Raw genomic sequence first — 24,855 nt, 5'->3', positions numbered from 1 at the left:
TTTTCATGCCAGTTTTTAATCTGGCCTGTACTCTTTACACCCAGGCTGGGAGAGGCTGCCTGCAGAAGTGTCCAGGGAATGGTGTCACAGCTGTGGGACAGGGACAGGCTCTTACTGTGGGTGCTGCAAGCAGCAACATCATCCCGCAGGTCGATGCCCTCTTCTCCAGCCTGTCTGAAATCAGACCTGCCAAGATCCCCCCTGAAAGAACACACAGGTGTGAGGAGAACATTCAGGGTGTGTTTTGCACAAAAAACATCAGTTTAATTTAATGCAACAGAACCCAGTGGTTTTTGCTGCATAATTACACAATTCACACAGCAACATCCTCATTAACCCAACCACTTTTGACCTGAAAACACAGAACCAGAACTTGTTCCTCCTCATTATTTATTCCAACTATCCAAGGCAAAAAGCCTTTTACCAGGTGCCACATGGCCCTACTGCTGGAGCTCAGGTATCCACTCACTGGTCTCAATTCCTCACATGCAATAGAAAACTTGGTTCTCTCTCCATGTCCCACTGCAACCAGGGAAATGAACTAAACTGTCTGCATTGGCAAGACAATTTATTCAGTGGTCACCTTGAAAATTATTCAGGAATAGCCTAGTCCTTATTATTATTATGAACTCACAATTTTATCACACACAGTTATATAAAACATCAAGAAAAAAACAAACCAAAACACCCATTAAGGTGTTCAAGGCCATTAACCTTTGTGCCCAGGAAATCCAAACCCCTGAACAAACAGAGACAGTTCTCTTAAGTTAGACTGACAAAAGGAAGCATTTTGATGGGTGGTGACTACGATTCATAGGCCAGAGTTGATGGAGATAAAATATTCCATAATTTCTCTATTCTGACCTGTACTGGACAGCAGCACTGGCTGTGAAGATATTTTACTAGATTTTCACTTTTCAACACAACTCTCAGCTCATTACCTTTACTGCTACTCTTCTACAGTAGAAATAATGAATATGAACTATAAAATATATAAGCTGTGTATACCAGAGCCTTTCCTGGTGTGATCAGGAGTGAAATAACATTAAAACTTACCAAAGATCCCACCCACATCAAACAGTGTAGAAAGGTCCCCAGCTCTTTTGGCATCAAGATGCTCTGGTGAAAAAAGCAAAACATTTGTCTCATTTCTGGATTATAAAACATGGAAATCTCAGCAGTCTTGTAATGCCAGGGGAAGGCATCTCACAGCAGAATTCTCCATTCAGATAATCCACAATAAGGTGATGTTGTGGAAATTAAATAAAACCAAAAGTAGGTATTCAGCAACACAGACTTTTGAATGCAATTACTCTCACTGGAAGAGACAATTTACCACTTTTATAACCACAGAATTACAGAATGGTCTGGGTTGAAAGGGATCTTCAAAGACCATCCAGTGCAACCCCTCTGCCAAGAGCAGGGACACCTTCAATGAGATCAGGCTGCTCAGAGCTCCATCCAGCCTGAGCTGGAATGTTCCCAGGCATGGGGCAGCCACAGCTTCTATGGGCAGCCTGCTTTAGCATTTCACCACCCTCCTTGCTAAAGATTTCTTCTTTATATCTATCTCTATATTCTTTAGTCTAAATCTACTCTCTTTTAGTCTAAAATCATTACCTCTTCTCCTATCACAACAGACCTTGCTTAAACTTAAAAAGTTGGTCCATCTTGCACTCTAAAAGTGTAAAAAAATCAATACTGAACAGATAAAGAAACTCATTTACATTATTTTGTATATGTTTTAATAGGACACTTCAATCTTGAAAAATATTGTTAGAAAGTAAAACTTTTTTTTTTTGTTTGCAAAAGCCAAAGAGACAGCATTTATACCTGGAATTATTGAAGATAAGCCAGACACTTCTGTTTGTTTTGAAAATGCCCTCTCATAGCACTGAATTCATAAACCTGCTTGGTGACTTACAACTCCCCTGCTACAGCAGCAGAGAATGCCTCTTTCAGAAGCAGTAATGTTTATTTTCTTATTTATTCCAAGCTCATATTTGCAGAGATTCTGCACCCATAATTCTGTACCTCCTTCCTGTAACACTCACCCACATTTGTGATGTAGAGGGGAAGCCAGAAGAGGAAAGTGTAGCTCACCAGCTTTGCAAACAGGAGACAAAGGGAGAACTCCACAACTCCCTGAGAGAACAATGAAAACAGGGAGTTAGTATCTTACAGCTATTTAGAGCTTTCACAGACCATTATGAAAATGGTTTCTAGGAAGCATTTAGGCTTTTCTTTTTCTCTCATGAATTCCCAAGAAGCATTTTTCCCCTGAGAGCACAAAGCTTGCACTCTGAGCAGACTGTGGTATTTTACTTACATGTTTCCTTTCACTAAAATGGTACTGAATAACCTGAGCAGAGAACACAGAAATGAATGGGAAGGATTTTACATATATATTTGGGAACACCTGCATCACTTATTTCCCTTAAGGAAAGTTGTTATACAGCATTATAGCAGGTCTGGAGTGTGTTCCAGAGAAACTGACATCTTTTTGTGCTCTTTATCTCCTTCCTTCAGATGGGTTCAAGATTTTCCCCTTATTGTTCAGCTCTGTAAAAAGCCAGTAAACCAGTGTGACAGTTCAGACCAGAATGTGCTAAGAGCCCATCACAGACTGAGCAATGACCTGTTTAAAGCTCCAACTTGCTCCATCCTCTTTCCTGCTGAGCACATAAAAGTGCATTTACTGCACAAGAGCTGCAGCTAAACTGCCAAATTACCCCATCTTCATTCCCTTCACCAAACTTCTTGTTTGAAAGCAGATTTCTTAAATCCCTGGTATGGAGGGCTGCAGTTCCCCTGAGGAACAGCACACACACTCCACATGCAGCTGTGACCCTTCCCAACAACAGGCAGGACAAACCCCACAGGCTCTGAGAGACCCCAGGTGGCAGCAGCAGCAATTTGTCACCCACTACTTCCACTTTGCTGCAGGAAAAACAGTAGAGGACCAGACTGAACATGATGAGAAGATGCAGGAATACAGTGGTTGGGTGCAGGATTTTTTTTTTTACTCTACCCATGGTCCAAATCAATCTGCAAATAATCCTACTTCTGTATTCAGGCTTCAGGTTGAGAGAAAAATCAAAAATGACAGGTTCTGACCTCAAAGAAACTTCCTTTCTTTTACCAGCAGTCCAAATGTTTGGGCAGACTGAAACTTCTCAGACAAGAGACTTTAAGAGTAAAGCTTTTTAAAACAATGCTGAGGAATGTAAAAAGGGGAGCCATAGAAGGAAGTTCTGACACACAGAATAGCTCAGATTGCTATTCCACCCTTAACAACTGCAAGTCTACCTTTAGAAAAGACTTTAGGACAGAATAAACTATTTCAAGTTAGAAGGGACCTACAGCAACCGCCCTGTCCCACTGCTGGACCCCTTCAGGGCTGACACAAGTTGAAGCACATTATCCAAATAATGTGATATTGAACACTTTATGTTAAGCAAACACCCCTTGAACACTATCAGAGAGAGAGCAGCAGCTCTGCCTCCACCTCCCCTCCTCAGAAAGCTGCAGGGGACAGTGAGGTCCCCTCTCAGCCTTCTTTCCTCCCAATTAACCAAGCCCAAATCCCCTGCATGTCAAGACTGTGATGTGAAGAGTTAATACCCATTACTGCCCCACCCAGCACTTCATGGAAACATGAATTCTGAGGCAAAACTTCATGCTGAAGAGGAGCAGCACTCACAGGTATCCTCAGGGCCCCAAGGAAGCTGATGGCTGATGTCCCATGCCTTCCTTCCCCAGTGGCCACGCTGCAGTTCTCACTGTCAGGGAGTAAATGCTGCATCTCTGCATCCTGCAACGTCCCCCAGCAACAGGTAACAGAGAACAAAGCAACAAAGTGTGCATCAAGAAATCAAACAGATCCAAAATAATTTTTAGGAACAAGTACCTAATTAGTCACAGAAAGCTACAGCTTTTTAAAATGTCTTGGTGTGGATAGCCAGAGTATAAAGATAGAGCAGAGTCTATTTTCAGAATATCAGGTGGTATCTCTGTGCATGCAGTCCATAATATAATCAAGTTTCTGTTCTGTGGAAGAACAATTTCAAGTTGCAAAACCCCCACAAAAAGAACACATTCAATGGAATAAAACAGTTTCCAATCTTCCCTCACCCCATCACATAAATGTGGTCTAATTAAAGCTGACAAACCACTGAGTCCTACAACACTGTGTACAAGAAATTTCTACAAGGATACATTTCTGTATAAAACAATGTATTATCTTCTTTCTGTACAAATACTAAGCCAGTTTTTCAGGCTCTGTAACATCTTACTGACTGATCTAAGTACAGCCCACCTTTCCACATGAATTATGGACAGTCAGTGCTTTATGTTAAGCAATCACATTTTTTTTTCAAATCTGCCCCATTTGAGCATTGCAATCCCCAAAATATAAAAGCCTAGAGTTCACCAGTGTTGCCCCAGTTGTGAATTCTGAGTTCTTTTCCAGTACTAGGAAGGGTTTTATTCCAATAATTCCACTGGCTGCTAAGAACACTTGTGGAGCAAGTTACCACTGCACAAGAACAAGCCATCCCAGTGTAGCCAGGAGGGTTTATGTTATTTTTAATCCTCTACCAGACTGAAGTGAACTCCCAGAATAGAAATAGAAATTTACATCTTACAGCTGTACACAGAAAAAATGAAATCAGGTATAAATAGCCCTCAGAACTTCTTTTCCAGCTTGGAAAAAGGATGGGATGCAGTTATCCTCACTTTCACCTGCTTGCTGAGAGGCTTTACCAAGCTGTGCATTTTTTCTATTTATGTATTCTACACACTGTCTTCCTTCTCCTAATTCTTCAGCATCTGAACAAAGCCTCAGTGAAGAATTAAGCCTCAAATATATATCTGACTGTAGGCTAGAAAGGATATAACAGCAGGCTGTTCCATTTCCAGTGCTTATTGCAAAGATGAAAACTTGGATTAATATTTGCTAAGCTGATGGGGGAAGAAAAAACCGTAAGTGCTGGAAAAATTCAATTCTACTATTTTACATTCAGTGATTCTAAATAAATTCTGTTTTTAAATAACATCATTTAGGAGAGGGCACCAGGGAACCATCTGGACACCTGAGCCCAGACACTCTGCATAATTTTAGAAGCTGCCATGCAGCATCCAGAACTCTAGACATGATTGTTAGATGGGATGCAGGACTTACAGGAGTCCAGTGTCTGGGCTCAGGAGATAAAGCATTAACCTGAAGACAGAAAAAAGCATCTAGGGACCTTTGACATGGCCCTGCAAACCTATGTCATGGCCCAGGAGTCACTCCATCATCATAAAAAATACTTCTGCATTACTGGAGCAACTTCAAAACTTGAAGTATTTTAAAAGAACAAATTCAAACCATAAGCTATTTTTTTTTTAATCAGAGAGGAGAAAAAGAGGGAAAAAAGGGTTTAAGCAGTGAAGCTCCCCACTGGATTCTAGAGGGTGTCTGAGTATCTCCTGCACAACCAGCACAGCAAACCCAGCCAGGACTGAGGCAATGCTGCTCACTCCTCAGACAAGCAGCTCTCAATCTGTTTCAGAAGAATGGGTAAATATTGCAGCAGAGGTGACCAAAGTCCAAATAACTTATTTAAACTCATGCTGGAAACTTTTGTCAACGATTTGGGATTTTTTATGCTGCACACAGCTAAAGGATAAATAAACCCAGCAGTTTGTGCTTGGCAGAGATGACTTGCACAGCCTTGCCAGTTTGTCTCAGAGCATGATTTGGCATATGGCACGCTCTGGATTTCTGGGGAAGGATTCATTATCCCACAATTTTGTGTCATTTTTAAGAGGCCAACCTAACACGAGCAGCAGTGGAGGCACAGAGGTATTCAGGTCACGCAGCCAAAACCACATTCTGCTTTCAGTCACTGCAGATCCTGAGTATTTGCTTCCTTTTTACAGTAATTGCAGAGGTCAATGAAAACCCAGTAAAAGCTGCCATTCCAGTGTGCTTGGAGACCAACCCATAAATGCAAAACATCTGCTGTTTGTAGAGGCTCAAAAGCTGTCTGTGAAAATCAGCTCCAAATAACTGCACCACAACCCCTGTGAAAAGGGGAAGCTGTTCAGCTTGGCTCTGACAGCAAAAATTTGTTCTTCTGTCACTGGCAGAAAATCAGGAAGCCCCAAAGAGCAGCAAAGAAGGGGATTTAATGATTTTATTAGTTTCTTTTTAAACCTTGTTGAGACTGTATTGCAAACATACCCCAGCTGGCAGGGAGGAGAGAGAAGGGGGGATATTCCCAGGATTGCCAGCAGCTCCCCCAGGTCACTGTCTGTGCTGTCCCTCTGTCCTGCTCCCAAGGGACACCAGCCAGTGGGACAGGGGCACATTTTCCTCACCCTTGGCTAGGCAGACCCTTCACAAGGTGCAGGAGCAGAGTTAAAAGGAAATCTGTCTACTGATGTGCTGATTACTGTGGTTTTTTAACTTTGTCATCCTAATTTAGAATCACAGATTGGATGGGGCTGGAAAGGAATTGAAGATCATCCAATTCCAACCCCCTCCCACAATCCCAAGTTACTCCAAGCCCCATCCAACCTGGCTTTGGACACTTCCAGGGATGGGACAGCCACAGCTTCTCTGGGCCACTTGTTCCAGTGCCTCACCACCCTTTCTTCCATTTAAAATAATTTCTTCTGGAAATCCATTCTGTCTGAAGACACCTGCTGATATTCTTACATCTCCCCTTACCTTCCAGCTGGTTGTGAAATAACACTGACAAATGGCTTCTGGGCTGGACACTGTTGTTGGGCAGTCAAAACTAAAATAATTAACTCAGTACAGAGGGGGTTTAAGCTGAATTGAAGTGTTTCCTCAACAAAAATTTCGAAACTTTTTTACCAACACTGATTATTCCACCCTCTGAATGCTCATTATTATTCTATGGGCAAAGGATAAAGAGAACAGGAAGTTTCTATTTTCCTGGAAAAGTCTGAAAGAAGTTAAAAAAAAAAAAGTTATCCTCTCAGGATTACAATGTGCCAAGTGTACTGAATACAAACACGAAATTTCAAATGGAAATTTTCAGTTCATGTCCATCACAAGATAAAATGGTATTCTGCCCACAAAACGGACAAATCCAGAATTCATTTCCTAGTGAGAAATAGCAGCCCTTATGGTTATGAGTTTTAAGCAAGATTTTTATGAATAATTGTGTATATTTAGAACTCTCCATCTCCACATATAATCTTGTTAAGTACAGACAGCTTTTGAAAGGAAAAGGGAGAGAAATGAGACTGCGAGGATGGGACACAACATACATAATTTAAATTTCAAGTGGGCTGCCTTTAAAGTATTTTGCAGTGCATTATTTTTGATGGGACTGTGTCAAGATCACGAAATAAAAAAGACCAATTGAGCTAGCACTGCCATCTCACACAGCTCAGTCTGCATTATTTATGGCAGCTAATGCTTCCTTCCCTGCTCTGAAGTTACATTTGTGTGTGAAGATGGAAGCAGATTTCAGCCTCATAAAAAGAGCAGCAATCTTTACAAACAGTAAATGTTTCACGTGAGCCTCAAGAAGCCTTCTATGCTATTTTACAGCAATATTTTCTATTTTACCTGAGGTTTGCCATTTTCCTTAGAATTTAAGGTTGGCATCTGGATTCTGCAGCGAGAGGCGCCGTTGAGGAAGGATTTAGAGCTCTAAAAAGAAAAACAAATTTAAAAAAAAGTAAAAAAAAATAGAGTTTAAGTGGTTACATTAGTGTCAATCATCTCTCTGGAACAAGTTTTTGTGCATTGTAACAAACATAACCCCAACTGGAGCATCTTTAATTTGATGTCTGTGTGCTTTGAGATTTCCAGGTGCTTCCACAGACCTATGGCAACAGACATAAAACGCACTCACAAATTGATCTGAAGGGTTATTTCACACTGGTTTTGTACAGAAGGAGCTGAATTCAGAGCACAGTCATGCCCCCCTCAACATCTTTAGCTGCTTTTTCCTCTACTGAACTTTACTGACATTGCAAACAGTTTTTGCTCTTAAGCAGATGATTCCAGCAGCAGCTCCAGAAGTTGATTTGTTTCATGAAAACCTTGATTTTTCACTTTCCTAGTCCCTTTAAGAGAAAAGTTCATCCCTTTAGCTTATATTCTGTAACACTAAATTCTTTTAGCCCATAAATTCTTGTGTTCTTGTGGACAGGAGTATTGATTAGGAGTCTGAGCACTTTCAGCAAATTCCAGAAGAAAAAATGAGACAAAAAGCTACATTTTAGGTACCAGATTGACTTGCTTTTTATCCTCACTAATTACCAATACATTCCTGTATCAGTTCACACCAAAATTCACTGGAAAACACCACTGGAATTCAGTGCATTCACTGGAAAACACCATTCTGAGATCTTTAGTCTAAAAAGATTTACCAGGGACATTCAGATTTTTCTGCTGAATTAAATATACAGCTCCAAAGTAGGCTTGCAGTCAGGTATGGACAACCTATTGCTAAGTCCAAAAGAAGCACTGTGTATTCCTCAGGGATGAGATGCTGAAGTGTCTAATCACACACTGGATGCCACAATGAAAAAAAAAACAAAAAAACAAACAAACCAAGATAGAACAATAAAAACCCTTACAAACTCTGCCCCAAATAAGCTCTTCCTCAAGCTCGCCACCACAAATTAAAAAAGAATGCAAATCCTCACTGAACAATCCAGCTCAAATCAATCACTGGGCAATTCTTCCCCCCGCCAAAAAAATCAGGAGTATGTATTTCAGTGTTTTATACACAAATTGCCCTTCATCAATCAAATCCTTCTAAGAAGAAAAAATAGTTTTGAGGATAAACTGTGGTATTTCTGCAGCTCAGATCAGATTGAGGCACAAGCAGCTTTGGACATGCATTCTTTAAAGTAAACCAACAACACTTGAGCCCCCAGGGTCTGATAAAACAGATTTTTAAGTTTTATCTTAAGAAAATCTGGATCTTGTCAAACATGTGATTTACAAGAATCCACGGGGAAGAAAATCCATCACCTAGAGACATGTCATCTACATTTTTAATCAGCAGAGGAAAAATGAATGACTTTTTCATTTGACTGTCAAAAAATAAGATTTACTACAGTAGGAGAAAATGTCTAGGGAAAAGGACTAGACTGAGAGGCTGCACATTTAATACTCAGGCTTCTTCCTCCTTTCCAGGAGATAAAAATTGCAGCCTGGTAATTTTTAAATGTACAAGCACTTTGCAACAGGAGTTTAAGGGAGGGAAGTTTTCTGGGAATGCAAAGTGGAGACAAAGGAAGTTCTTAGAGTACAAAGACAAGTTTGTATGAACATGATGTAACTAAGGGGGGGAAAAAGGCACAGGGAGAAAAGATAAGAAGCAATAAAACCAGTTCTAAATCACATTTCCCAAAGGGGAAACAAAAAAGTTAAATCTCCTCTTTAAGTTTCATAAAGGAAGTGCAGAAATTCTGAATAACACCCACTGACTTCTCACTTGCATTTGTCATAGGTACAGCCCTTCAGAAAGTCAAGATCAAGCCTCCAATGCCAGCATTTAGAAGCACTTTATTGTCCTCAAGTATTTATTTGGAAACAAATTTCAGATGGGTAAATCAGAGCCAAGATGAATTCAGGCAAATGAAGCACAGCCCAGGAAACCAGAGAATGAAGAGAAAGAACCACACGCTCAAGGCTCTGTGCCTGGCTCTCCATCTGTGGTTTTGGACAGCTCAATGAAATCAGATTACTCACCACTACAAACTCTGGGGAAATATTGGGCTCACGACCATGCTGCAAATAAACATTAGATCAAATTCATCCAAGACTGACATCACACAGAGAGGACTGTGATCTCTCAATCTCAATATAAACCCTTCCCTCATCCTGAGCATTTATTTTAGTGCTGCTTAAATTTAACTGGCTTCTTTCTTCCACAAGGAGATTTAGTTTTTAGTGCAGAGCTGCCTGCACCCACCCAGGACATCTGGCCAAAATTACCTGCCACAGCTTTAGGAGAAAAGCAAGTGTGTATGTTTATTGCCTCAAAAAAAAGGATTTCTAACTATTTGCAAAAGCACAAAAGGTTGTTCAGGTTGAACAGAATGACTGACCAAAACAAAACAAAAAAAAAGACAGCAAGTATTTTGCAGCTGCTAAATTCTGTCCCTTGTACAACACAGATAAAATATTTTCCCCTATTTTACTGCATCAACCTCCCTTCAATTAGCACTCATTTTTCTTTACAGTCAGAAGCTGTCATCACCACATCTACATCTGGACATCTTGAACTCCTACCTGATTAATTTCCTTAATTTCTAAGGCCACCTGTCTGTGGTGAACAGAAGCTGTGAGCCCCTTCCACAAGGGTTTAGAATCCTTGCAGACCTTCACTCAGGAGTGAAGTATTTGGGCAGTTCCAATTAAATAAAGCTCCACAGGACAAGGCAAACTTCAATCTGAGGAGGGTCCAAGACAAGTGGGGAAGCCCTGTGACAAACTCCTCCCAGATTTCCAGATGTGACACGGGAATAGGGAAGGAAGAAGTGATGCCTTTTGCTCTGCAGGGTGAGGTTTCCAGGGAAACAGGAGGTCAAATGCATCCCACACAGTGAGAGTGAGCCTGGGGCAGTGACCCTGCTGCTGCTCCAGTGAGGGCTGAGTCAAATGCTCCTCCTTTTCTGCAGCTGGGGAAATTTGCTCCTAAAATACTAAATTTTTTGTCAAAAGTATCATGATAAGTAGATATTCCACGTCAGAATTTTCCACACTAGCTCACTGAGCAACATACTGTGCAGAGCTCTTTAGTTACGCTTTCCTTGAAACAAATATTTATTTCCATAAGGCTTAACAGGATATTCTGTAAAAATGATGCTCTGAACTATATAAAAGCTGAGGAAAATGGGACTCTTAACAGCAGGCAATGAGAGTCACTGAAAATACTCCCACACTTGACAGAAGTTACTTCTAAGAAATGAAAGAAATGAAAAAAAGGAAAAATACAGAGCATAGTGTGAGCCCACCTTGTCTCACAGGAATAAAATAAGAATAGGAGTTCCACAGACCATCAAAAGAATTCAGAAGCTTTATCAGAAGTGCTTCATAGGAAGATTAAAAAAATTAACTGGAAAAGAAGAGAGAACACACACTAGAAAAGTTGCCTTCAGATCCTATTCAAAAGCATTTAAAATGTAAAACCCTATTGATCTAAAAGCATTAGGTGGTAAAAAAAGAGCAATAAACCCTGTAAAATCTACCTGTGAGACTGGCAAAGAAAATACAAGGTTCACATGACTCCACATGTACAGACAATTTCCATGTGGGATTCCCTTGGGACTTTCACCAACAGCCCTGACTGCCCTCAGAGATGGGAAACCTCTGCCAATCCCCTGTACCATTTCAAAAAAATACCTGGAAATGTGGCAGACCTGATTGCCCAAGGGTCCCTGGGAACCTGGAGCAAGAACTGCTCCAGAGTTTGGCTGCAGCACAGACAAACACAGGGCAGAGTCTCAGGGAACATGAAACAAGATCAACCTGTGAGCACAGTCCTGAGCAAAACTGGGCCAGGAATGACATTTCTGTCACGAGAAGTTAAACACAGCTGGCCTTCCTAATGCTCTCTTTGTTGCCTTTCCTTGCTCTTTACTTTTCTCCAATTCCATTTGAATTGCTTTCCTCCTCTTGGGTTCATGAGGCAGGAAAGGAATCATCTCACACAGCAGCTTGGGACTTCCTAGGGAAATCTTTCCACCTCTGACACAACATTCTAAAATACTTAATAAGTAAATAATATTTATTACTCATTTACCTACCAGAATACTAAAATACTTAAACAAAACACCCTACAAAGACGCTCAGGAAGACTGAAGAAAAGTAAGAAAACTCAAGAAAAAGAAAAGAAAAAAAAGAGATGAACAGTTTTTACATGGTTTACTGTACGATCAACTGTTTCAAAACAAATTAATTCACCTCTTGATTCATTTACTTTTGAGAGAAAATAAGCTCCTGGTTTACCAGTGAAGCACAGCAGACCAATCATTGCCTCAAGCACAGCATCAGTTACAACAGCCTGGCACAAAGAGCCACACACACAATGTGATTCACAGAACCATCTCAATAAATGTGTCTATTAGGAGGCAAAAATCAAAAAAGAAAATGCATTTACTTACACTGGACGGTGTGCAGGAGCAACTGACATCTTTAGGATCTGAAATGAAATACCACACATAGCTAACAGTGAAAACAAGCCTAAGAAATCTCTTAAAATACTTTTAAATAGTCAAACTTACTGACAATAAACTGACAGTAGTGATAAAAAGTGAAGTTCTACTCTGGCAGTTCAGCTGGCTACAGAATTCTGGTTATATCTGCCAAAATTCACTTCCTGAGACAGGACAGTTACAGTAAAACAAGCATTCACATCTCTGAGTCTGCACAGGGACAGGATGGGGCATTCCTCTTTAATTTCTAATTTAAAGTGCCAAAAGCTGCTCCCTCAGCTGCCTGCTGGAACTGATGGCACAGAGGATGAGGATGGTGGGGGCTGAATGGCAGCACAGAACACGCACTGCAGCCAGGGGGGACCTTCTGCCAAGGGACTCTGAAAGCATTTACCAGCACAGGGGGCTGGTGACAGGACACTGGGCTCAGTTCTGAAGTGTCACTCTGCCAGGAGTGCTGGGGAGGGGTCTGGGGCACAAACCAGATGAGGAACAGCAGAGGGGGCTCACCTGGAAAAAAGGAGGCTCAGGGGTGTTTTATTGCTCTCTGGAATTCCCTGCCAGGAGGGGACAGCCAGGGGGGTCAGGCTCTGCTCCCAGGGAACAGGGACAGGAGCAGAGGGAACAGCCTCAGGCTGGGCCAGGGTGGACAGCAGCAGGAATTTCCCCTTGGAAAGGGTTGTTAAATACTGTCAGGGGCTGCCCAGGCAGGTTTGGAGTCCCCATCCTTGGAGGTGCCCTGGGCTGGGCTCAGGGCGGGCATCAAAGCTGGACTGGGTGACCTTGGAGGGCTTTTCCAACCTCAGTGATCCTGACTGGAGAAGCTCTCTGAAGGCACACAGGCTCTTCCCCCCAATGTTCTGGGCAGAAGCTCTCCAAGCAGGGGCACAGCTGGACCCTGCCTGGCTGTGTCCCAGGGAAGCACTCACGTTCAATAAGGAACAGGAAGCAAACAACCCCCATGACAGCCACGATGACCCCAGGCACCACAAAGGAGAGGCCCCAGCACGTGGACACCCAGTAAGCAGCAATCAAGGATCCCAAGATATTCCCCACTGAAGTGTGTGAATTCCAGACTCCCATGATCAGACCTCTCCTGCATTAAAAAAAACCAAACAAACAAAACACACAAACATTAATGATAAGCACTAATCTCTTGAAAAAAGTCTATCAGAACAGCTGTGCAGCTGTGGGGTCAGTGAAATGTATCTCATGGTTCTTTAGCTGATCATTTATTCATGCTACAATCTCCATCTGGCAATTTCAAGGCACCTAAATATTAATAAAACTGTTGTAAATACTCTGTGCATGACAGAATTCATCCTGCACTTGCTGGCATTTAAAAACACCACTAGGGCTTGCATATTTCTGGATAGTTTCTTTGATTAAAACTGATGTTGTGTAGCATGTGGACACCAGGTCTGATGCTTTTGGGAATAAAAGTCCTCCTGCAAACACATTACACTGATAATCTGATGCTGGCAGGACATGTCAGACTTGCCATGAAGAAGAAAGCAAACTGTAGAGGACATGTGGAGCAAATTCAGTATTTTCTGATCCCATTCTGGACTTGCTGGGCTCTGGTAGAAGATGACACCTGCACCAGCTTGGATAAGCACACATCAGGTTCCTGTCTGCCTGGAAATCCCAGATTAGAGCTGCTGCCCATCAGCTCCATCTGAGCTAAGGTAAAGCACAAAAATCCCACTCAAGTCATGACAAAAAGGATTTTTTTCCCCTTTTAAGTAATGGGAAAACTGCCTTGCCCTCAGCAGGACTTTACCTGGAGCAGCCTATCTTGAACAAACAGAATCTTTTCCATGACCTGAAGACAAAATTGAAGAGTTCTGCTCAGGCTTCATGGAATTAGAGCAGAGTGAAAACAAGGACCAGGTCACTGACATTTAAACCAGAGCCCTACTCACTAGCCCACTGTGTGGCATCCTAAAAGTAAAGGATGCTGCTTTTGCACAAAGCAAAGCCTGAATAAATGTATTTATTTTGCACAGACTCCCCAGTCCTGTTCAGTATTATATGACAGTTATAATTCTCTGCATTTCCTAATGGAAACTTAGTCTTTTTAACTATCCTGTGGTTTATATAAAAATCAAATACTGAATTTCAGTACATCCTTCTCTGGGGCTGATTAACAATAATGCTCCATATATACAAAGGATGGTACCACAGCAGCATTATTATATGCTACATGCATCAACAATTATCAGAGCCAGTGGGTTTGGCATGCAGCTCTTGCAAAATTTATGGAAAAATGACTGTATGGTGTGACAAAATAAACATCATGAGTGATCACTGTGCAGAATTAAGATAAAAAAAACAAAACAAAAACCAAACTAAACTGATGATATAAAGACTGTGATAAAAGACAGGTTAAATCAGTTGCCATATGTATTTTGACTTGGTACCACAGCAGCATTATTATATGCTACATGCATCAACAATTATCAGAGCCAGTGGGTTTGGCATGCAGCTCTTGCAAAATTTATGGAAAAATGACTGTATGGTGTGACAAAATAAACATCATGAGTGATCACTGTGCAGAATTAAGATAAAAAAAAAACCAAAAACCAAACTAAGCTGATGATATAAAGACTGTGATCAGGTTAAATCAGTTGCCCTATGTATTTTGACTTCTAAATTAAATTTTCAAGTTTATGTAAATGCGTTAGAAAAAAGAACATTATACAAGGGTATTTTTTACAGTTATGCCCTGACAACTGTTTTGCAACACAAATGAAAACACAGTAAATTTCACACTAAAATGGCATAATAACAGCCTTTACTAAGAGTAGTTTTAGACTGCTTATATTTACAAGAATTATTCTAACACAATTCTGAAAGAATTCATCTGAAAAAGAGCTACCTCAGAACACTGTTTTGACACGAGGGAGACAGTTCCAAACCCATATATAAATTAAGCAGCATAACAAAGGAAGCTCCTCTCAAAAATCTAACAAAAAAAAACCCAAACCCACAGAAGCCTAAGAAAGATATTTAAATAGATACTGTAATATCACAGGCAGAATGTAATGATCTGTACTTCCAAAGCTGTGGATTTTGTATCATTTACCTTCCTTTTCCAAACCAGTTGCCAATACATGTCACGACACTCGGCCAGCCAGTGGTTTGCACCAACCCATTGGCAATCTGAAAGTATGTAAAAAAATAATAAATAAACATTTTCTGTCATAAACCAGGTTCCTACACAATTCCTTCTGAGTGCTGCACTGGGAAAAGGAAGTCTACACAAATGCACTGAATTTAGAAATTTAGTGGGGGGTTTTGAAAGCATTTCTTTCCCCCCAAGAATAAAGAAGTTACAAAGTTTTGCAAAGATTCTTCCATCTCTATAATTAGTTTATGATTTAAATCACACAATACTGTAATTCAGTCACATATTTACCAAAAATCACACTGATCTGAGCTGAAAAGAGAAGTGAATTCCCCACAGTCAAGCAGCAGCATAACACTTATCTCAACTTGAGCATATGGCAAAGCATGTTTGCAATCAAATAAAGCAGAAAAAAAAACAACTTTAGGGGAGACTGGATAACTTTAAAATGCTTCACAGACATCTGTAAATAAACTGAGAGGAGGAATTTAATTTAATATATTCAGGGTGAAGTAAGAGCTATTTCAGTCTCCACATTACACAGAATATTAACTCATCTCAACTCCTAAAAAGCTCCCTGTCTACAACTGCACCATGACACAAACATCACAATACAAAACCTCACGTGCACAACGAGCATTTGAACATGCAATAAAAACCAACCCCAATCCACCCAACAAAAACCAGCCCCAATCCACCCAACAAAAACCAGCCCCAATCCACCCAACAAAAACCAGCCCCAATCCACCCAACAAAAACCAATAGGGCTGGTGGTGTGAGACCCCCCTGCAGTTACAGGGCTCACTGACCACATCCCACAGGGCAGAGACAGTCAGCTCAACCCTAGAGGAGGCATTTCCTGTCCTGGAAAACCCCTGATGCCAGAGGGCTGGGGCAGTGACAGATTGATTGGTGACAAGGTGACAGAAGTGCTGTGCCAGGTTAGTATCTCTCCCTGGCACCTTGCCCACTGCCATGCAGATGTGCCAGAGGTGAGAGTGCTACTGCAACAACACAGAAAGCAGCAGTGCAAGGTGCAGACCTGCTCAAAATGGCCCCAGTGCCAATCCTACTCTGGTTCTGACCTAAATTCCATTTTTGCCAACGGTAAAAATTCTTGTGACACCTGACCAGAGCTCTGAAAAAATCTCCCACAGTGAACCTGGTTACATAAGCTGCCTGCTCCCAGCCACACCAGTGTGGGAGACTGCTCATCATTAGCAGTGTAAATGGAATTTTCCTGCAGAGAAAGCCAGGAGGTGTCACTCAGGTCTTGGCAGACTGACAGAAGTAAACACGCTTGTTTCAAAACTCACCCCTATTTAAGCTTGCAAAGATCTGATTGCTGATTTGACACAGAGTGAAACACATTAATTTGCTTTCCAAGATTTCTTCCACTAAAAAACACCCCACCATTTTTCAAAAATAAAGCCTGGGGGTACCCACTCTATCACTTCTGCCTGTCATCAACAAGAAATTCCAGCATTCACATCCTCCCACCCAACCATCACTGTGTGCAAGTAAAAAACCCCCAGCATTACCCTAAACAGCACCATGGGAAGAACTCTGAGTAGATTTCTTCCACTAAAAAACACCCCACCATTTTTCAAAAATAAAGCCTGGGGGTACCCACTCTATCACTTCTGCCTGTCATCAACAAGAAATTCCAGCATTCACATCCTCCCACCCAACCATCACTGTGTGCAAGTGAAAAAAACCCTAAACAGCACCATGGGAGGAACTCTGAGGGTCTAAATTCACACTGTGCCTACCTGGGCCATGATGTAAAACCACAGATTATGCACATTATAGAAATAACCCAATCCAAACATTGCAGTGAAGAGGCCACTGGCCAGCATCCCCCCTGTCAGGTAGTAGCGGATGGGCAGCCGCTCTCCGATGAGTCCGCTTGGAATTGGGGAGGAAATAGAGAGAAAAGCCATCATTAAAAATGAGATCACACCCCAAAAGCCTTCACAAATTAAGAAAATGTTGTGCTGTTTAGCTCTGGTTGAGGACAAATTCTATAGGTAACTGCTGCTTGCCTTCATAGCAGCAGAAGAGCAATTTTTAGCACTTGACAGGGGAAAAAATCCCCAACAAAAGTTCATTAATTGCTAAGCTGTGACAACTGCACAAGCATCTTTCAAGGAGATACTCATCTGGAGCATATTCAAAGTCATTTACTTACAGAGTCATTTCCAAATTATGTGTCTCCAGCCACTGAAAGTGAGACTTGTCTACCTTGCTAACAATTCAAGTCATGAAGGTTCTGGCTTTAGTCAATTAAAAGAAGCATCTCCAAACAGCAGCTAGGACTGCACACTTTAGGATGGGTTTGGTATTATTTTTAGGAGGTGTCTGCTCCCATTCTTTGACCAAAGAAAGCCAGGACAATCATTTTAACCCAATCAGTGCAATTTTGACACTGACTGGAGATTGATCGACTGATTGATTTACATTCTAGATGAAAAAAAGACAGGCTAGACTTCAACCTGGAAAATATTCCTGCACAAGGCAGTCAAGATTGGTGCAGCTAAAAAGCTTTCAGTGTATCAGAGACTGATACCACTGGGGCTCAGAATCATGTTGGCTAAAACCCTCAGCAATCAATTTCTCACCCTCCATCAGAACCTCTGCAGTAGGAAAGCACAATATCACACAAGTCACACAACCTCATAAATAAACAGCAAAGAGAGTGGGGCTTTACCTTAAATACATCCCAACTGCATATGCACACAAAAATGAGTAATCCAGCGCTCCCAGTAGCTGCTTGTAGTTGCTCTTATCTAAAAATAATTTTCAAAACAAATTGTCACTTTAAATGTACTAATTACTTCCCAACCATTTTTACATATAAGCAGAAAAATGTCAGTGAATGTGCACTGACATTCAGTTTCCAATAGGCACATTTAGACTTCAGCAAACATTTTGCCAATGTTTTATTTAACAAAAAAATACGCTTCTGCCTCCAAAATACCAGGAAAATATTGGCAGGCTCATGCTAAACTCTACCTCATTTAAAACAGCATTTTGGAAGAGAAGAAATATCAGTTATTAGCAAGGTGCCCTTTTCTTAAAAGGCCTTAGGCAAAAGAAAATCCAAAATCCAATTGAACAGACTTGATTAAAAGTGGTAAGATGAGTTGCAAAAACATGAGGTCTTCACAGTAAAAATGTCTATAAAAAACCCAAACCACAATCATAGAGTCTTTTAAACAACCAGCTCAATATTTTTTAAATATTAAGTTATTTAAAATATTAAGTTATTTTTTAAATATGGGTAAAGCCTTTTGTATTTCGTTTCCCAGCTATTTACAAAGAACAGAGAAGTTTTGCTCAAAAAAAACCCTCACAGCTCTGCCCTGCAGAGCAAACAACCATAATCACACCTAAATGGGAACTGCAGACAGGGCAGAGGCAGCAAAGGGGCTCCACCCTGCTGGAAACACCAAGTCAGCTCTCAAGGGACCTGAGCTCACACCCAGACAGTTTGTGCATTTATTTGCAATAAATTGCCACAATTGCTATTGGCTTTGAGCACAAAGTCACAGATATTAAAGCAAATTCCTTCCTCCAGTGTTTTTCTGGTCAAACTCCCAGCTTTGCCAGAAAAATACCTGAAAGAACAAGTCTGGAATGCCATTCCAAAGGGACAGCTTGGCAATAATGTCCATGGAAAAAGGACATTTGGGCTGAGAAGTCTCCATTTTAAAAAGTCAGTCAATATTTCAGACAAACAAACTCAATTCCCCCTTGGTCAGGGGACAAGAAACACTCCCCAGGTTTAAGTGCATCCCACCTGGGGGATTATATTTTTCCAACAGACCCTGCAGCAGGAGTTAATACACTGGATTTTGCCCACAGAAACCCCAGAGCACCGATCTTTAATTATCTTTGAAGAGAGCAGGACTTTTTTTTAAATTACTAATTAAAGACTAATTAGAATGTATGGCTACACAGACTGGGGTGGACTGGCACATGGACAGAATGGACTAATCTGTTTCACTGATGTTTCTGGTGCCAATAAAAGTGTCAAGGAATGATTCAAAGTCTCATTTAAAGTCAAATACGATTAAATTAAAATTTAATTGTCCAGTAGGCAAATATTTTTTTTTCTATTCAAGTCAAAGGCAAGGTTCATAAACTATCCAGTGAGTTGTCAAGTCTCTCCTGAAATAAAGTCTCCCCTTTTTCTTCATTAAAATGGAGAGAAATATATTCCTTCAGGCAGATAAGGACTCTGCAAAGTTCCAATTTAGATAAGCACCAAGTAATTTCACTTAAAAGACTGCTTGAATTAAACAAGCAGGAAATAATGATTGATTTTATTCTTCACCCTTTTTTTCTAAGCAGACATGCTAAAGACAAAACCCATTTTCTGACTGAAAACTGATCTACTGAAACCATCTCTTAGATATAAGAAGTAAAATAATATCCCTTATTTAAGTGACTTTAGCAAAAAATCCTGAGGTAAATCACAACTTCACTTTCTGTGGAAAAATAAATGAGGATATGGAAAACAAAACACCCCTTCCATGCACATCCCTCACACATGAAGAGCTAGCTTATTATGAATATATAATAATTATTAATCTAATTATGAATATCAGCTCATTATTAGGAAAGAAAGATACAAAACCAAAAAAGCCAAGCCTTACCAAATGGCTCCCATCCACACTGAGAGGCATTAAATGGCTTTTTGACAGGCTGGATCTGGGCAGCATATTCTTTGTAGGAGTCAATTTCAACTTGACTTGCACAATGTTTATGCAGCTCTCCCTGAAACAGAAAGGACATTTGAAAATAGAAAATTCACTTCTAAACTGGAATTGATAACTCTCCTACAGCAAGAATTTTAATAATTCTAGATTTATATGTACCTGTGTCAAACCTACCAAAATCAGAAAAATTGTTGGCCCTTATTAATTGCTTGGTATTTTGCTGGGGAAGCCACCATTACATGGTTAGAAAAAAAATCTACAGTAAACTGGTGAAATTTTCTGACAGTGAAAATCCTTGAAATTCTGCAGTAACATCAAGTACTTTGTCCACTGCTACTCCTCAGTTTTATGCAATGCAGTACTGGGAGATTTGGTTTGTGTTTAGCAAGTTATGAACACTGAAGATTAAAGTAACAAACCCAGAATTAGAGAATTTGTGTCATCAGCTTGACTGGGAACAGCCACAAGGGTACAGAAAATGATGACCATGATGCTCAACAGTACTGGGAACACTCTTGTAAATGCCAGTGGAATGTTCAGCTCATCAATTTGAGCAACTTCTCTCAACCATAAGAATGCAAACCTCTCAAATATCTCTAATTAGATTCATTCACATGAGTTAAGTGCAGGCACAGCTGCTTCCAGCCCAAAACCCAGACTTACATGCAATATTCTAGGTGTGGTTTCACTAAAGTTTATCAAGCAAATATCACTGTGTGCCAGCTGTATCAGTCTTTCATCTTGAAGGCATTTCAGGTTAAAGGTTAACCCTGCCTTTCACAAGAGGAAACACTGAAAAAGACAACAACATCCTTGTCTGGCAGGAGCAGGAGGATGTTTGAACAAGGACACATCTTACCTTCACTATACTGATAGGTTTCCTTGAGAGATGGAAGCTGGCATACAGCAGGAAGGTGAGAGAGAAAATGAAAGCTCTATACCTACGATAGAAAAGAAAAAAAATTGAAAATTATTTTATTTAGATTTTCTTTTAAAACCAAGTCACACAAAACCATTACACAAGTCATTGATAATACTGGAATAGAGGAAGACAAATTTTTTGAATTCTCCAGCAGCCCAAAGAACCCCCCTGCCAGTTATGCTGCTCTGATGTGGCCTTGGGAGGGAGGCTGGTGGCACATGGGGACAGGCAGGACAATGTGGCAGTGCCCTGAGCCCACAGAGCTGACCTGCCTGGGCTGCAACCCTCCTTTGGGGGCTGTTAAATATCAGCTCAACATTATTAAACATCAGCTCAACACTCAGAGTCAGATTCCACACCTCCCCGTCTCGTTGGGTCTGGTGGTATTGCTAGGACCTAAGTGATGGCTCTCTTAATTGTCAGTTTGGAGAATTCCTCCTTTTCTTACTGCTTTTAGGATTTAATTTTGCCTTCCTCTAAGAAGAGAAATCAGTCATTTCCAGAGATGGACAATGGGACTGACACTGGAGCACACAAACAGAATTGAGCAGCTTTGGGATTGGGAAGGAATTCTCCTTTGTGCCTCTCTGGGATCCTGGGTCTTTCTCTACAGTTCAGCTGAATTAAAAGGGCATCTTAATTTCACTGTCACTGCAAGCATTAAACAAAAATAATAATTTGATCTATTCTATTCTCTGTCTGTGGTTTCAGTTGTTTAAGGAGAGCATTTTGTGGATTTGTGCTTTTAGAAGTACCCAAAGTGTCTCCTGGCTCCTTCTAGCCTTGATCTTAAAATTAACATCTGTAAATATAAGCACATCTGTGCATACAAATATCTGACTATCACACAGCCTACCACAGTTCCAAATTTATAATTAACCCTTCCCAATAATTTTTTGCCTTATGAACTTCTACATAACCAGGGTCTTGTTTTATAATTCTGGCATATTCACAGAAAAAGAGTCATCCCACAAGCAGAGTTATTCACCCTCATGACTGAAAACATCCTCACAAGGGATAAAACTGCAATTACTTTGTTCCTGCTGCTCAACTAGTGAAAATGTCATGAAATTACTCAGATGGAAAGTGCTTTTTCTTTCACTTGTTATTTTTTTGTTATTCACACACAATTGACTCAGTATTCTATCTCAGGAACCACATGAACTGATGCCATAAAACATCCAGGATTAGTTTTCCTAATGCAAGGAGGATTTTTGTTTGGTTTTGCTGGGGGGCCTTGGTAGTTTTTGTTTTATTTTTTTTAATACTGCAATAGCAAAAACTAAAACCGGAATTGAACAAGTCTGTATTGCACATCCAATTATTGGGGAGAAAAGACATTTCTGGCTAAGAAAATAAAGCTAATTCTTGAGCATTCCTCCCACCTAGGATCTTGAAAATGCAATTTATTCTTTCAAATACATACCTTGCACAGAAAATGCTAAAAATATTTAATCTCTAGCATGTTTGACTAGTAAGGGTTTGTCTGGGTTTCCCAGCAAAGAATTTCACTTTTTATAGGTCCAGCAATATTTATTTATCATACAACTGACTGTACGTTCTTCCTGGATGTATTAAACAATGAAAAAGCAAAAATTTCTGAGCAAGGCAACAGACACAAACTCACAGTGTCCTCAGCAAGGATCACCACACCACATCCAGACTTACCACTGATCTCGTGAGAATGAAGTGATGAAACGGATCCCAGGAGGAAGCTGAGCCATCTACACTTCAGCTGCCACCAGACTTCAGGTGACACAATTATGGACGTGTGGCAGGGTTATTTGTTCTTCTGGAAGTGTAACAAAGATCCCCCAAAGCCTGTGGATTCCACAAATGTGGAGTATCTGCTGCTGGGATGATCTCCTTCCAGTTTTTGGTTTTTTTTTTCCTTCTACCTTCAGTCACGACGTGGCAAATTCTTCACTCTGCCTTTGTTTACTGCTGATGTTCAAATAAGAGAAGCTGGTAAGTAAACAGTCTGGTCGAGTTATTGGGATATTTTCTAATCATAACATTTGAAACAGCAATTATCCATTTCAGAGGCAAGTAATTAACATCACTAAACTTCACATAAAAAATACAGTGGAGAATTATAAGCCTATATGAACTGCAACCTTCTCTGATTTTTATAATTTATTTTGAGAGCTCAGCATGGTACAAAGCAGCGGAGACACAAAGGAAAGATGCACTCAGAACTTGATCCAAAGCCAGCTTATACCAGAACACTCAGCTTTTGTCCCAGAATGACTACGAACAGGCAACTCCCCAGCTCACAAAGATCTGTTTGAGCACACCAGGAACATTTATGAGCTTGCAATTTGCTCAAAAACGGCTGCAGTGTTTCCAGCCTGGAATGACAGACTCCTCCAGCTTGAGAGTGGGTGCTGCTAAACAGTGCTGCCAGCAAGGCTTGACCAGCACTCTCCTTCCATTTCCCTGACTCAGTACCAGCACAAAGCTCCACATCATCAGAAAGCCTTGAAAAAGGAAAAAACCAAGTTTTTTCACCACTTTGAGCTCCCTACACCAGCAAAAGGCAGAAGGCAGGACCACGTGTGTCCTCGGAATACAGAGGAAAGCGAGACTGTGGCGGTTTGGTTTAAACTCTCACAAAGTTCCTCCTCTTGTTCCAATGTGGGCTGAAGCTCCTTGACAACAAAAACCCCCAGATTTTATTCCAGGTGCTGCAGCAGGAACTGGCTGCACTGTTACCTGGCAGCTGCTGAGTCAGGTGGCCAAAGGAGCTGTAGGCAAAAGGCGTGACCGCAACTCACAAATGCAAACCCAGCAGGATGCCAGGGACACTCCAGGGTCTGCAACAACCCCACAACCCTCCTGGCAGCCCTCTTTAATGCCAGCACCAGCCACTGCCATGCTCCTGATGGGAAGCTGGCAGGATTCAGGATGAGCTCTCATGGTAAACAATGGGAAGTGAGTGAAAGAATGAAAGCACAACTGCCAAACCCACAGCTGGTGTTGACCTTGGAATTTTAGGGGCTGCCACAGGGCAGGTGAAGGTGTGAGACTCTCTCCTCTCATCTTCACTGTCCCATCTTACTACAGAAATCAAAGCTGCTCCTCCTCGGCCAGGTAAGTGACAACAAACAGGATCTGCCAGGTCCAAGCTGGCAACTTGAAAGCTTCACCACCTACCCAGGCTGTCTCCCCAGGAAGAGAGGAACACTACCCCCTCTTCACAAAACTGAGTATCCCACCCAAAGATCAAGGCTCTGCTCCTTGATGCTAACACATTTTTGTCATACCTCTACTTTTTCTACAGTGCCCTGGTTCAGCCTGCCACCTTCCCACCCCAGAAGTGAATTGACTTGCTAATCTCGTTTGGCACGTTCCACCCCCTCCCTGGCCCTGAACCAGACTGTGCAATTAATCAAAGCCCATAATCATTCCCGCCCAACACAGGTTTCCTATCTCCTCTCTGAGGTTGCTGAGGTTAGAGAAAGTGCAACCCTACCCCCTGCTCCCCTCTCCCAACTCCAGATAAAGATCCCTGCCTCTCTTGTGTCAGACCTTGCCGTCCTACAGCCATGGTTCAGGTGCCTGATCCATCAGGAATCCTGCCCTGAAATACAGCTGATCCAGTAGGGAATATTAACTCATTCCGTGGCCATAAAACTGCCACACAGAATAAATGCAAGGCAGCAGGGACACAAAGACAAGGACTAAAAACTGGGATTGCCCCTTACAGCCACAGCTGGCTAGGTAGGTCAGATTTCAAAATTCCAATTTCAAAACAACTATTTCTCATCAGTAGTCTGTGTTTGGCTGAAATGAGATGCAGATAGCTCCAAGTGGGAGAAAAAAGGTAAGGAGAAAAAGGGGTTGGCACAAGCAGATCACAGCAGGAGTGAATTTTT

At 41.2% G+C, this 24,855-nt stretch overlaps 1 protein-coding gene across 2 annotated transcripts in view; it reads right to left on the bottom strand.

The window, feature by feature from the left end:
- The window catches only part of SLC37A1 (solute carrier family 37 member 1), a 35,373-nt gene that overhangs the window by 9,034 nt on the left and 1,484 nt on the right, over positions 1 to 24,855 (bottom strand). Inside the window, exons 2-14 of one of the 2 annotated variants that reach the window (XM_039729404.1) lie at positions 22,646 to 22,921; positions 20,915 to 20,996; positions 19,993 to 20,113; positions 18,042 to 18,120; positions 17,104 to 17,239; positions 15,290 to 15,366; positions 13,131 to 13,297; positions 12,151 to 12,188; positions 7,592 to 7,675; positions 3,704 to 3,814; positions 2,055 to 2,145; positions 1,057 to 1,119; positions 116 to 201 (exon numbers count right to left, since the gene is read on the bottom strand). In XM_039729404.1, the coding sequence (XP_039585338.1) occupies positions 116 to 201; positions 1,057 to 1,119; positions 2,055 to 2,145; positions 3,704 to 3,814; positions 7,592 to 7,675; positions 12,151 to 12,188; positions 13,131 to 13,297; positions 15,290 to 15,366; positions 17,104 to 17,239; positions 18,042 to 18,120; positions 19,993 to 20,113; positions 20,915 to 20,996; positions 22,646 to 22,701 (1,191 nt within the window). In that variant the 5' untranslated portion in view covers positions 22,702 to 22,921. The remainder of the gene's footprint in view (positions 1 to 115; positions 202 to 1,056; positions 1,120 to 2,054; positions 2,146 to 3,703; positions 3,815 to 7,591; positions 7,676 to 12,150; positions 12,189 to 13,130; positions 13,298 to 15,289; positions 15,367 to 17,103; positions 17,240 to 18,041; positions 18,121 to 19,992; positions 20,114 to 20,914; positions 20,997 to 22,645; positions 22,922 to 24,855) is intronic. The other variant, XM_039729405.1, reaches the window with a different exon arrangement.

The sequence above is a fragment of the Passer montanus genome, unplaced genomic scaffold, assembly GCF_014805655.1.
Source record: "Passer montanus isolate IOZ18808 unplaced genomic scaffold, ASM1480565v1 scaffold69, whole genome shotgun sequence".
NCBI lineage: Eukaryota > Metazoa > Chordata > Aves > Passeriformes > Passeridae > Passer > Passer montanus.
This window is presented reverse-complemented; position numbering and strand designations above follow the sequence as displayed.